Genomic DNA, 16,192 nt, shown 5'->3' on the forward strand with positions numbered 1-16,192 from the left:
GCTAGGCATTAACATACCTAGGTTTAAAACTAGAGGTCACATTCTGGACTATATCACAAAAACTGGTTTTTAGAAAAAAAGAGGCCTTTTTTACTTTTGTAAGGGGGGGTTGCTTCGATAATTCGGAATTTGCAATAATTCGGCAAGGTAAGAGTCCCATACGTGCATTATATATATAAAAGGTTATGTACAAGTTTTGTGCACACATGGCCTATGTATAGTACAGTAATTAAATACCTAGGTACAAGGACACCAACACCCTGCTTACCACTAAAACTGTCATAAGCATTACTAAGTCAGATTCAACAGGTATGCACAAAGTTCCTCATCTGTTGAAGGATCACACAAAATAATTTTACCTGCTGGAGGATGATGTGGTAGGTAATTGTTCCAGTAGATCATAAATGTAGTTTTGATAAATCTCTATGTAGGTCACAAACACAGCGTACTTGTTGTCTTCAATAAGGGTGTGGACTCTGGACCCATCAGGGATGCGGTGTGGGATGTCTTGGGCTGGTGTACTAACTATCCTAATGTGATAGAGGATTTATTAGAAAAGAATACAATACAAGAAATACAGTAATGTACAAGACTGACAGAGAGAAAAAATTTAAGACTCATATAAGTCTTCCTGGATTTATAAGAATGTAACAAGTTAAGTTGCCACCAAAATATCAGAAAGGTAAAACTGTTTATGATAATTAAATTAATCATCTGAGAATTATTTTTCACCTCTGCAAGTCATGATGATGATGGTGATGATATTTAATATAATATTGTACAGTAGGGTCGGGATATATCGCGAGATAGGGTCCAAGGATGTTTGCTATATACTAAATTGCGATATATAATTACAGGTACCCCACTTAACGCTGTCAATTGAACCCAGAGGGTCCCGCGTTAAGTGAAAACCGCGTTAAGTGAATAACAGAACATATGGGATTAATTCCAATAGAACCCAGCCCGACCCCCAAACTCCACTTTTTGACGACAAATAACTATGTTGTAGTAAAAATAACATCTTAATTTTATGATGGTACATGCACACAATTAATACTTAAGAGAAATACAGTCGCCAAGTTAATGTCCATTCAAATAATGGACTCAACTCCCTCCCCCTCTCACACTACAGTACACAGCCAGCTAACAGATGGTCGGTCGGTCCCTCCCTCCCCCCCCCACACCCACCAACCGTCCCAAGGAGATGTGTGGGATAACCTCAAACTAAAGTTAGGAAAATATAATTGACATTGCTGGATTCCTTGTAAGACCAGGAATATTTTGAATATAAATGTCATATATTTTTCACAAAAGATAACATACTTACTCAGATTAAACATTTTATCTAAAAATTGTATGTTTAATGCAAAAAATATGTTGTTTATATTCAAAATGATCACCAAATTATAAGAATTCCAGCAATGTAAATTATATTCTGGCCGGATAATTTGTATGAATTTTATGAGCTAAAACAAATATCTACAGTTAATAAAAAAAAAAATATATTCTTCAACACTATCTGTCAATCAAAGTACCCCACCTTGCCTCCCCCCCTCTTCCAACCGCGCGGTCAGTCCCAACCCTCCCCCCACCCCCCACCAATCCTCCATTCAGTATTAAATAATACCTCAGATTAAAGTTAGGATAATATAATTGACATTGCTGGATTCCTTGTAAGACCAGGAATATTTTGAATATAAATGTCATATATTTTGGACAAAAGATAACATACTTACTCAGATTAAACATTTTATCTAAAAATTGTATGTTTAATGCAAAAAATATGTTGTTTATATTCAAAATGATCACCAAATTATAAGAATTCCAGCAATGTAAATTATATTCTGACCGGGTAATTTGTATGAATTTTATGAGCTAAAACAAATATCTTCAGTTAAAAAAAAATAATTCTTCACCGGGTAACAGATGGTCGGTCGGTTGGTCCCTCCCTCCCCCCCACCCCCCACCAACCGTCCCAAGGAGATGTGTGGGATAACCACTAAATTTTAATAAATAATACCTCAAACTAAAGTTAGGATAATATAATTGACATTGCTGGATTCCTTGTAAGACCAGGAATATTTTGAATATAAATGTCATATATTTTGGACAAAAGATAACATACTTACTCAGATTAAACATTTTATCTAAAAATTGTATGTTTAATGCAAAAAATATGTTGTTTATATTCAAAATGATCACCAAATTATAAGAATTCCAGCAATGTAAACTATATTCTGGCTGGGTAATTTGTATGAATTTTATGAGCTAAAACAGGCAGTCAGGCAGGGTGGCGGGTGGGGGGTGGTGCGAATCTAAAAATAGCTCTCGAGCCGGACACTCACCGCGTTGCTGTGGAAAAATCCGCGTTAAGTGAAAGTTCAGCTTTGGCAAGGCACCGCGTATATGCGAAAACGCGTTAAGTGAAAGCGCGTTAAGCGGGGTAATACTGTACATGCAATCAATGGGGAAAATAGGGTTAGGTTCTGGAGGCCAATAAAAGTGACTAAACTTGACTTAACAAGTTTATTTTCCTACTAACTAAAGCACCAATGAACACTAGACTCTGGACCAACAGACTGTATGACTGATAAATACACACACTAGGTAACCTTCCCAAACCTTTCCTGTGGCTGTCAAAACAAATCATCCTCAGTGCCAGGGTGAAGGAGGTTTTAGGCTTAAAAGTTTTATCTTATAAAATGTCACAGACTAAAGTTAACAGAATATAAATTACATTGCTGGAATCCTTGTAAGATAGTGATTAGTTTGAGTATAGACATCATATATTTTGCACATGAGATAAAATTTTTGTTGCTTAGTACATTTAAGTACCTGTACTGTTCTATATTGGAAACTGTCGATAATTTTGGTAGCAGCGATATAATTTATTTTTTATAAAAGTCGCGAGATATCCCAACCCTACTGTAGAGTGACTCCTACCCCTTCTGAGGGAAGTTCCTTACAGAAGTGAGATAATGAATATATAATCTGAGAAAAAAAATAACAATATTATAAAAAACAGAAAACAACACCTTTGTCTCTGAGTTCGAGGAGTCTTGTTAACATTCATCTGAGTGTTCAATGCCTTACGACTCTCAGCTGCCTCATCTTCTGTCTGGACATCAAAACCATTCATGCAGTCTGGGACAAAAACACATCTTTCAGCCTGATAATCTTGTATACTGTTGAAGATTACATCCAGAGTCCTCTGAAGTACACCACAATCTTCTGGAGTACCCTAATGAATGAAGTGTTGAGTTACACGACTGTATCAATAGATGTTTACACGATACAATGATGCCACTATATTAGTAATACAGGTACAGTAGATTAGATGATCATTTTACCACCGATCATTTATCCAAGCCAGGGCTTTACCATGCTTTATTAATTGAAACTAATACTGTACTGCTGTTTAACCGCATCAAACACACCTTAACCGCGTTTGGAAGATATTTACCGCATATTGCGGCCTATAAGTCGACTTTTGAAGCTCCAATTTTTGTGTTCATAACTAAGGGTCGTCTTATACGACAGGTATAAAATGTCAACCTCTAAGTACACTCCACCACTAGCATCAGATTTTCACTTTACCTTACCAGTAGGTCTCACTCACTTAATTTCCAGCACTCACAAACAAGTTTCACTTAACTGTAGCATCTTACCGGAAGAGTAACTGTTACTGAACGCAACCTAAGATCAATGTTTACACTAGTCATACCAACACCTTTCAAACATTAAAATATCTTTTGGTGTTACCTACAGTTTCCTACAAACAAACGTTACTAGGGCAGTTACTTGTAATATTTGTTACTAAAATTGTTTAAAAATGCAGATACGGTATACAGCTCCTCCCCGACTTACAACCACCCGGACATACGACCGCCTCAGTTGTACCAAAATTTTGTCAAATTACATATTTTTGAGTCCCAATGTCAGTGATTGCATGTACTGACAAAATTTTCATTTGTAATTCACTTTTAAATGGCTGGCAAGCTTAAAAGTGAGTTTTGTGGTGTTGAGAAGAAAGAGACACCCATTTTAGATTTTCTATGTATTATTTAAGTATTTTCGACTTACGACCATTTCACCTTACTACCTGGATTTGGGTCCCTAACCCAGTCGTAAGTCGGGGAGGAGCTGTATACAGTTAAATAACTAACTGGCCACACTACCAATCTTCCTTACTTTACAATCCTACACTAAATATTCTACTTATATCTTCTATATAAGTTTCACCTGTATTACAAAAACATAGCTCACAGCTATAATGAAGAAATATTAATTCTCTTTATGTTTTTGACATTTTGATATTATTTTTTTCTGCGCATTCTGTATATATATACAGCACCCTAAATTATGAGTTGAACAATAACATAGTTCAGAGCTCAGCCTCACCCACTACAGGGTGGTGAGTCAGTAATTCAGCTACAGTTACGTGTCATTCCACAAATATTATTCTTCGTTTAGGATATTACCCTGTACGTATTTCTCATACCCCGTTTAGCAATCATTAAACTTAACAATCGGTTTTTCAGGAACGCATCCCAATCGTTAAACGAGAGATACCTGTTAAAGAAACTCATTTATTATCATCATTAGGGAGTACTGTACAGTACTTATTTAGTATTTACTGCCCTGTCGTTTGAACCTGTTGTTCGCCCTCTGTTTAGCAATAATTTCACGTAACGTTAAGCTTTTCAGGAACCCAACCCCATCATTAAACGAAGGATACCTGTCATTTTAGAAGTATTAAACTACTCACAAGAGTAATGAATACTGTACATTACTATCATCAACCTCCTTAAGTACTGAACTGTACTGTATTTCTCAACATAACTCACTCCCTTACCTGCATAGTGTATGTCTTGCCAGAGCCCGTCACACCATAAGCAAACAGAAGACTGTTCTTCCCCTGTAACAAATCAGCCACCAGTGGTTTAGCAACTTGATCAAACAGGTGCTTCTGTGATGCCTCTGGGCTGAACACATGTTGGAACTTGTAATACTGTTCCTTGCCACTGTTGCGGAAGGTATAACTGGTAGGTGGAGGCATCAGCTGAAAAATCATATGAATGAATGTAATCCATAGAGGAAAATTAATTATACAGTGTTACCCCGCTTTACACAAGTGAAGGATTCACTTTCCGCGATTTCTCATTTACGCGTACCGGACTTTCACTTTCCGCGGTGCATCTACAGTACTCATATACGCGTGAAGTATAATTTTCTTTTTTTATTTAGCTCATAAAATTCATACAAATTACCCGGCCAGAATATAATTTACATTGCTGGAATTCTTACAATATGATGATCATTTTGAATATAAACATCATGGACTTTGCATTAGACATACAAATTTTAGATCTAGTGTAATAATTTGGTTTACACAAAGCAAGTATTTTATCTTTTGTGCAAAATATATGAAGTTTACATTCAAAATATTCCCTGACCTGCAAGGAATCCAGAAATGTCAATTATATTATCCTAACTTTAGTCTGAGTTATTATCTATTACTAAAAATGTAAATTACTATTTTTCCCAAAGCTTCTCTGGTAGGGAGGGAAGGTGGGGGGTGGGGGGGAGGGAGGGAGGGACCAACCCAGCTAGGGCTTGATTGACAGATAGTGTCCTTGAAGAATATTTCTTTGTTTATTTAATGAAGATATATGTTTTAGCTCATAAAATTCATACAAATTACCAGGCCAGAATATAATTTACATTGCTGGAATTCTTACAATTTGAAGATTATTTTGAATATAAACATCATATATTTTGCATTAGACATACAAATTTTAGATCTAATGTTTACTCTGAGTAAATATGTTATCTTTTGTGCAAAATATATGACATTTATATTCAAAATATTCCTGGACTTACAAGGAATCCAGCAATGTTAATTATATTATCCTAACTTTAGTCTGAGGTATTATTTATTACTGAAAAGGTAAATATTCTGGTTTTCCCACACATTTATCTGGTAGGGAGGGTTGGTGGGGGGTGGAGGGGAGGGAGGGACCGACCGACCATCTGGCACGGTGTGAAGAATATTATTTTTTTATTAACTGAAGATATTTGTTTTAGCTCATAAAATTCGTACAAATTACCCGGCCAGAATATAATTTACATTGCTGGAATTCTTACAATTTGATGATCATTTTGAATATAAACATCATAGATTTTGCATTAGACATACAAATTTTAGATCTAATGTTTACTCTGAGTAAATATGTTATCTTTTGTGCAAAATATATGACATTTATATTCAAAATGTTCCTGGTCTTACAAGGAATCCAGCAATGTCAATTATATTATCCTAACTTTAGTCTGAGGTATTATTTGTTACTAAAAGTTAAAATTAGTTTTTTCACCCAACATTTCTCTGGTAGGGAGGGAAGGTGGGGGGAGGGTTGGGACCGACCGACCATCTGGCGCGGTTGGAAGAGGGGGGGGAGGCAAGTTGGGGTACTTTGATTGACAGATAGTGTCGTGAAGAATATTTTTTTTTATTAACTGAAGATATTTGTTTTAGCTCATAAAATTCATACAAATTACTGGACCAGAATATAATTTACATTGCTGGAATTCTTACAATATGATGATCATTTTGAATATAAACATCATGGATTTTGCATTAGACATACAAATTTTAGATCTAATGTAATAATTTGGTTTACACAAAGCAAATATTTTATCTTTTGTGCAAAATATATGAAGTTTACATTCAAAATATTCCCTGACCTGCAAGGAATCCAGAAATGTCAATTATATTATCCTAACTTTAGTCTGAGTTATTATTTATTACTAAAAATGTAAATATACTGTTTTCTCCCAAACATTTCTCTGGTAGGGAGGGAAGGTGGGGGGTAGGGAGGAGGGAGGGAGGGAGGGACCCAGCTAGGGCAGAGGTGGGGTATTTTGATTGACAGATAGTGTCCTGAAGAATATTTTTTTTTTTATTAACTGAAGATATTTGTTTTACCTCATAAAATTCATACAAATTACCCGGCCAGAATATAATTTACATTGCTGGAATTCTTACAATATGATGATCATTTTGAATATAAACAACATGGATTTTGCATTAGACATACAAATTTTAGATCTAATGTAATAATTTGGTTTACACAAAGCAAATATTTTATCTTTTGTGCAAAATATATGAAATTTACATTCAAAATATTCCCTGACCTGCAAGGAATCCAGAAATGTCAATTATATTATCCTAACTTTAGTCTGGGGTATTATTTATTACTATACCTTAAAATCTAGTGTTTTCACCCAAACATTTCTCAGAGGTAGGAGCCAGTGAGCTGGGAAGAGGGAGGGAGTGATTCGAGTCCATTATTTGAATGGACATTAACCTGGCGACTGTATTTCTCTTAAATATTAATTGTGTGTGCATACCATCATAAAATTAAGATGTTATTTTTACTACAACATAGGTATTGTGTTGGAAAAAGTGGAGTTGGGGGTCAGCTGGTCTCTATTTCATTTAATCCCATATGTTATGTTATTCACTTTACGCGTTTCTCACTTTCCGCGGTACCCTGTGGGTTACATTAACCGCGTAAAGTGAGGGTTGACTGTATTAGGTTTTTTAACAATTACATTAGTAGAAAAGATGGCTGGGCACATGGGGATGAGGGGTTGGTTCCGAGGTAGAGGGCAGATTATTGGCCCTCACCTGTATCACTATCCACCACAGAGGCTTGCAGGGCCACTTTGTCAAACCCCTCAAAGTCCATATCCTCACTATCACTGACTTGGGCCGGCTGTGGTGGGTGGCAGGTGAAGAACTCGGTACTGTTTTGATGACTGGGCGACCTTGTGCGCATCCTGCCCACGCCGCTTCCCGCGTATATGAGTAGATGCACCGCGTAAAGTGGGAATTCCAGTTCTGGCGGGGTACCGCGTAAATGTAGAAAAGCGTAAACGAGAACCGCAGAAAGCGGGGTTTTACTGTATTTATTTTTAATTTTTTTATTAATTTTATTACTATTATTAATGTTACCATCATCATCCTCATAATTATTATTAATATTATTATTTTATTATATTTTTGCCCCCAGGCCTTGATGTGGGTCATTAAAAATTACCTGTGCCCGGGTGGGCTAATGCCCATAAAAAAGAAAAGGGGGGAGGGGGGTAGCCATTTTTCAGACAAAAAAGTACCTGTATTGGAAATTTCTGTTGAAAAGGGGGGTTTGGGACCACATCTGGATCCACCCCTGCAAACTGGGGAAAGAATTCAAACTGAGCAGGGCCTTTGTTGTTGTGGCTGCTATCAGTGCTATCAGCTGATGAGGTGAGCCTCAGAATCCACATGAAGCACATTTTTTAAATGAACACCAAAATATGTTTTAACCCCTTTTCTTTTCTTTTTTTACGGGCATTAGGCAACCTGGGCACAGATCAAATGACCCACAACGGGGCTTGGGAGGAAAAAAATAAGAACAGAAAGAAATTGAATATAGACAAGAAAAAGGTTATACTGTGTTAATCTACACCACGAAGATGCCGAAAAACCAGCTTTTTAAAGTGAGACAGATTGTATAAGTATGGAAACACAGAAGAAGGCAGAGCATTCCACATTTTGGCTGTGTGAGGAAAGAAGGAGGTACTATAACGGGTTATTCTTGTGTGACCGACATCCACAGAGAAACGGTGGGCACCTCGGGCAAGACGAGTGTTAAGAGCCCACGGCCTTGCCGGCGGTACACAGGATGCCAAATCCACCGTTAAAGTAGCTGTAAAAGAGAGAGAGAGAGTGAAGCAATATTGCGGTGAAGAGAAAGGGAAGAGAGATTGTCAACTGAAGGAGGAGAGCTAATAAGACGAAATGCCTTTGATTCCACCCTATCTAACAGTTGGACAGAAGAAGGGCCACCCCAGATATAAGAGCAGTACTCCAAGTTAGGAGTACAATATTGTTGGCCCCATTTCAGTTACTTAGGTCAGTATACTGTACAGTATTGTACACTTACTGGGAACCAACTTTGAAATCTCATGACAGAAAGGATTAAAGAAACATGAAGGATAGAACTTCACTTTAGCAACTTGTTATAACACTACTCTTAAGACCAAATGTACTGTACAGTGTACTGTATACCATATCTGCACAATCTTACATTCACTTACCTGTAATAGACTAGGGTACTCTAATACAAAATATCCTCAGCATCAACACAATTATTACATTTGCTGACCATAATACAGTACAGTACAGGCATACCCCTAAAACCGATGTCCCATTAACTGCCAACTCACATCACCAATGATTACATACAGGGGAAATACCCTGCAAATTTCAGTGATACCACAGAGATCCGACGTTTGGGAGAGGAACGGCAGAGCTGTTTTGAATTTGGTGGGCAGTGGTGTGGTGCGAATTCTTGCTACAAGAGGGCTCTGTGTGCTGCCTCTATCTCATTCCCACCTATTTGTACTTGTTTACACTTACCATGTGTCTCCGACTTCGTGTGTTATGCAATCATGCCCCAGTGATAATTCCTCTTGGGGGGGGTGAGCTGATGTGGTGTGATAAGGCGTAATAAGAGTGGTGATGGACCAGCAAAGACTGATAGACTTGAACTTGCCACCCTAGACCGTCTCTACCATCCTCAGCACAGGTAAATGTGTCTCAATTTATGCTTTCTGTTATGTGATGTAAGTTTAAATAAAGTGAGCTGCACATCCCGATGTTCATTTGTTACTGTTTGTTGTATGGGACATGGCTGCTAAGTAAACAGAAGGACTCTCTCTCCATGTTTTAATATCACCGTACAATTCCCATTGCCTTGCCTGCTGAACACGCAAAACTTTCCATTCCTTATTTAATGCTTATTATGCTTGCTTTATATATCTGCTTTATTTTTTTTACTTGAGTGTATACTACAGAAGTATATCAAGGTGTTATGTGTTGAGCAGGCAAAGCAATAGGAAAAGTTAGGTGATAATAATACATGTAGAGAAGTCCTTCTGTTTACTCAGTGGCCATATGTCCCATACAACAAACAGTAACAAGAGAACACTGGGATGTGCAGTGCGCTTCATTTAAACTTACATCATGTAACAAAGGGTAGATGGGAGTTTTTGGGGGTAGCCGGTTTGCAATTCCCATAATTTGTTATATTCTTAAAGGAATAATTGCTTCGATAACCATTGATTCACTAACCAACGACTTTTCACAGTCCCTATATGCATCAGTTATCAGGGTATGCCTTTACTATATATTCATTTGGTATCAATCACCATTGCGAGAGCAGTTTTCTATGAATCAAGCATAAACAAAAGACTTATGTAATTTGATTTACTGTACTGTAGTTTATTTTTTGCATTGGATGTGAATCATTTTGGTTCTATGTAATTCCTAATATCTTTTAAACATATAATACTGTATTATGTATTTATATAAATAAGATCTCTCTCTCCAGGCAGACACAGGGTGTGAACTTGGAACCAGAAATGTGGCGATAGTATATCTTATTTCATCTGTTGTGTAACTCATGTTTTAGTATTAATTTGCTCACCAGTATTAAGGGTGAATGTTGGGTGATATTTTGTGAATGTAGGGAGAGCCATATTATGGAATTATGGCAGATAAGTTATTACATTAATTGGGTCACAGGACCATGCTGTAATATTGTCTGTACTCTTGTTTAGTGTAAATATATTAACTGTTACCGTAGTTGTTACAAGCTGGTGTTACTTTAAACCCTGGTTAAACGATTTAAGGAATAATGTCCTTGGATGCATGCTCACAATGTAATTGTATGGTAATATCATCATCAACTATCAGCTGGAGGTAGCAAAGGTTTGTCTACATGATTCTGGTCCGTTGACCAAAGCTGTTATTTCAGAACGTGAGTCTGGTTAATGGGCTTTGGGGTTGAAGCACTGCTGGAAGAGAAGGATTATTCAGTCGTGGCCGTGACAATGGTAGTTTTACTTCCTTTGTTTCTGATGGGTGAAAATATTCCATCTTTTCTGGAGGCTACAATATATTCCTTCCAACAAGATATTGCTTCTTACCTTCACAGCGCGAGAGTTGAGAACAGTTATACATTGTTCACCACTGTCTTGGTCTAATGGTTTTATCCGGCAAATAACGTCCACTGGATCCTTGTCCTTCTTATGTTCTAGTGTCTGTGGTCGCCATCCTGTGGGAGTCTTGCTGCAACACACATACCATAGGAAAAATTTTAGTTTCAGTCATCCCTGCATTTAGATATCCAAACTATGTTTCTCCAATGGCTTTTGGAGTGTTTTGAATGATTTTGACCTTCATTTCTATCAGAAACTACTAGTTTTTGAGACCCCCCCCCCTCCTTATCCAACGGTAATGGGGACCCTCAGTGGGAACCCGGGGTTTTGGGTGGGAAAAAAAAAGTTATTTCTGACAGATATGAAGGTCCACATCGTTCTGAACACATTAAAAACCACCGGACAAACCTAACAATGTAACCTAACCTAGCCACAGAACCCAAGAACTATATCTAACATAACTAAGGAGGGGGCTTCACCCTCCAGACCCCTTCTGGTGGGCTTCACCATCTTTTCCGTAATAATTTCCGTGAAATCAAGCGATGTCAGAGAAGTAATCCACTTTGCAGCCCGTACATGTGGAAGCCATGACGAAAATAAATTTAAATTTAAGCGTCTCCTGGTGACAGACTATACTGACCTCTGATTGGTTGAGATGAAAACATTTCCACCAATTAAAGTCCAAAGAACAAGCACGCATGAGCAAGAATATGGCACAAGCATACTGCAGACTAGTAACCAACATATGAATACACAGGAACTCTGAAGACACTGGTAACATCAACATTAACAATGAACTTAGAAAAAATTCACTGCCTCCCCAATAAATTACAGTATTGCGATTTTCTCAGGAATGAATAATTTGCAACGGAAATGATATAGAAAAAAAGTGTCAGAAATTTCTAATTACTGATTCCAATAGTAAAATTCCTAAGATTCCCCAGATGACTGAAACTAAAATAATACCCACACCATACATTATTTATGTTTAAAAATTTCTTTCTGATTATTTGTGAGAGAATTTTCCAATTATTATTTATTTGTATGTGTTATGTGTGTGTCTACACACACACACACACACACACATATACAGGGCGATTTAGCAAAGCGTACATTAAATTGGAGGATGAAATCCTTGGATAATTCTAAACCACTCCTCGACTTACGACCTACTCGACTTACGACCACCCGGACATACGACCGCCCCAGTTGTACCAAATTTTTTCAAATTATGTATTTTCGAGTCCCGACGTTAGTGATCGCGCTGTGTACTGACAAAATTTTTGTTTGTAATTCCCTTTGAAATGGCTGGCAAGCATAAAAGTGAAAGTTTTGTGGTGCTGAGAAGAAAAAAAAGAGACACCCATTTTAGATTTTCTATGTATTATTTTCGCATTTTCTACTTACGACCAATTCGACTTACGAGCTGGTTGTCGGTCCATAACCCCATCGAAGTCGAACAGGCTGTGTGAAATATAACAGAGTCTAGGACTGCTTTTAGTGTCCTGGTGGCCCAGAGGTAACGTTTCCCGGTCACAGTTATAAGATCATGGGTTCGAATCCTGGCGGGGTGAGGTGTTGATTATATGTAGAAGTCCGCATGCTTTATTGGGCTAATGAAATATGTATTGATCCTCGTGTTTCGAAGCCAGAATTGGTAAAACGTTACTCTGATCACCTAAGCGGCACGGGTAGTCCCCATTAGAGGTTCATGGCGCAATAAGCTCGTTGAACTGGCTTTGTGCGATATACAACAGAGTCTAGGACTGCTTTTAGTGTCCTGGTGGCCCTGAGGTAACGTTCCCCGGTCAGAGTTATAAAATCTTGGGTTCGAATCCTGGCGGGGTGAGGTGTTGATTATATGTAGAAGTCTGCGTGCTTTATTGGGCTAATGAAATATATATACAGCTAGACCCCGACTTACGACGGGGTTAGGGACCCAAATCCAGGTCGTAAATCCGACATGGTCATAAGTCCGATATATATATATATATATATATATATATATATATATATATATATATATATATATATATATATATATATATATATATATATATATATATATATATGTATGTATGTATATATGTATGTATGTATGTATGTATGTATGTATATGTATATACTGTATATATATATATGTATATATATACAGTTGTACCCCACTTAACGCGGTCAATTGAACCCAGAGGGTCCCGCGTTAAGTGAAATCCGCGTTAAGTGAAATCCGCGTTAAGTGAACAACAGAACATATGGGATTAATTCCAATAGAAACCGGCCCGACCCCCAAACTCCACTTTTTGAAGGCACATACCTATGTTGTAGTAAAAATAACATCTTAATTTTATGATGGTACATGCACACAATTAATACTTAAGAGAAATAGAGAAATACAGTCGCCAAGTTAATGTCCATTCAAATAATGGACTCAACTCCCTCCCCCTCTCACACTACACAGCCGGCTAACAGATGGTCGGTCGGTCCCTCCCTCCCCCCCCCACCCCCCACCAACCGTCCCAAGGAGATGTGTGGGATAACCTCAAACTAAAGTTAGGAAAATATAATTGACATTGCTGGATTCCTTGTAAGACCAGGAATATTTTGAATATAAATGTCATATATTTTGCACAAAAGATAACATAGTTACCTAGAGAAAAATTTTTATCTAAAATTGTATGTTTAAAGCAAAATATATGATGTTTATATTCAAAATGATCACCAAATTATAAGAATTCCAGCAATGTAAATTATATTCTGACCGGGTAATTTGTATGAATTTTATGAGCTAAAACAAATATCTTCAGTTAATACAAAAAAAAAAAATCTTCACGACACTATCTGTCAATCAAAGTACCCCACCTTGCCTCCCCCCCTCTTCCAACCGCGCGGTCAGTCCCAACCCTCCCCCCCACCCCCCACCAATCCTCCCTTCCAGAGTTTTTAACATTTAGTATTAAATAATACCTCAGATTAAAGTTAGGATAATATAATTGACATTGCTGGATTCCTTGTAAGACCAGGAATATTTTGAATATAAATGTCATATATTTTGCACAAAAGATACCATAGTTACCTAGAGAAAAATTTTTATCTAAAAATTGTAAGTTTAAAGCAAAATATATGATGTTTATATTCAAAATGATCACCAAATTATAAGAATTTCAGCAATGTAAATTATATTCTGACCGGGTAATTTGTATGAATTTTATGAGCTAAAACAAATATCTTCAGTTAATAAAAAAAAATAATAATTCTTCACAGGGTAACAGATGGTCGGTTGGTCCCTCCCTCCCCCCCACCCCCACCAACCGTCCCAAGGAGATGTGTGGGATAACCACTAAATTTTAATAAATAATACCTCAAACTAAAGTTAGGATAATATAATTGACATTGCTGGATTCCTTGTAAGACCAGGAATATTTTGAATATAAATGTCATATTTTGCACAAAAGATACCATAGTTACCTAGAGAAAAATTTTTATCTAAAAATTGTAAGTTTAAAGCAAAATATATGATGTTTATATTCAAAATGATCACCAAATTATAAGAATTCCAGCAATGTAAATTATATTCTGGCCTGGTAATTTGTATGAATTTTATGAGCTAAAACAGGCAGTCAGGCAGGGTGGCGGGTGGGGCAAATCTAAAAATAGCATCTCGGACACTCACCGCGTATATGTGGAAAAAATCCGCGTTAAGTGAAAGTTCAGCTTTGGCAAGGCACCGCGTATATGCGAAAACGTTAAAAGAAAACCGTGAGGGGGGATAAATATATATATCTATCTATCTATCTATCTATCTATCTATCTATCTATCTATCTATCTATCTATCTATCTATCTATCTATCTATCTATCTATCTATATATATATATATATATATATATATATATATATATATATATATATATATATATATATATATATATATATATATATATATATATGATCTACGACTGCTTGGACTTACGACCGTCGGGACTGACCACCGCAGTTGTGACCATTTTTTATTATTTTGCACATTTCTATACCGAAACGTTTCCAGTTAATGTAGTCTCCATGTATAATTAGAAAATTAAGGGGCCCCACGTGCATTCAGCTGACTACATTAAAGGTAAGTGCTCAGTCACACTGTATCCATTCCTCATTATTTATTATTTTTACTGTACTGTATCCATTCCTCATTATTATTACTTTTAGGTACTGTATTTCATTGTAGATTTTATTTAAAAAATTTGATTTTTATTTATTTATTTTTTTTATCTACTGTACTGTATGTGGGACTTCGACCATTCGTTCTGACCTGGATTTGGGTCCCTAACCCCGTAAGTAAGTCGGGAGCTATATATATATATATATATATATATATATATATATATATATATATAAATCAACACCTCAACCCGCCAGGATTTGAACCCACCTGAGCCCTGACTGTGCAGGGCGCTACGGACCACCAGGATACTAAGTAATCCTAGACTCTGTTATATTCACAAGCATGAGTTTTAAATGCACTGTTAAACAAATGTTAATCAAACTGGCCAACAATACAGTGGCTGCATTTATAAGTTCCTTGCAAGGGAATGTAATATATGTTTTACTTAGGAACAGGTAAAGATCTTGTAACTAGAATTAAACAACATAAATACAGTGTTAGGACAGGCCAGGAATCCAATGCTCTGTTTATTCATTTGACAGATAATAAGCATTGCATTGACTGAGATAATGCTCCCTCATTATTAACTTGTAATTCAAATGACAGTGGAACATCATAGAATCTAGTCTCATTAAACATACCGAATCCATCAACATGAATTTAAGTAATGGTATGTACAAATTGGATAATTTCGTAATTAAGAAGATTTGTAACCAGGTGAGAAGGTTAGGGCAGCTTACCCTCTGACCTGACTACCTACGCTCACGGTGCTTTGTGAAGATTAGTAGGGTCATTACCTATACCGGGCCACTGTGGACTTGATCTCACCTCCTCTGTATATATATATAACATGTTTTGTACTTCTTCTTAGTCTGTACTCACCCTGAAGATGTGGATTCCACGCGAAAGCACTTGGGAACTGTGTTTTCTTTTCCTTGTGGTTATCCGTATGAACTGGATCACATGCAACTATAGTGATTTAATTGCA

General features: G+C 36.8%; 1 protein-coding gene across 1 annotated transcript; it reads right to left on the reverse strand.

Annotated features, from left to right (window-relative positions):
• Window positions 1-355: 355 nt before the first annotated feature.
• LOC121866332 (kinesin-like protein KIF23) lies at window positions 356-11,179 on the reverse strand (the record flags this gene model as incomplete). Its single annotated transcript, XM_042365953.1, is given in 4 exon segments — window positions 356-530; window positions 3,036-3,241; window positions 4,856-5,062; window positions 11,038-11,179. Coding segments are annotated over 4 exon segments (730 nt in total), but the record flags the coding sequence as incomplete, so codon positions are not given.
• Window positions 11,180-16,192: the final 5,013 nt, after the last annotated feature.

Source organism: Homarus americanus, unplaced genomic scaffold (genome assembly GCF_018991925.1).
Source record: "Homarus americanus isolate GMGI-L3 unplaced genomic scaffold, GMGI_Hamer_2.0 scaffold58074, whole genome shotgun sequence".
NCBI classification, from domain to species: domain Eukaryota; kingdom Metazoa; phylum Arthropoda; class Malacostraca; order Decapoda; family Nephropidae; genus Homarus; species Homarus americanus.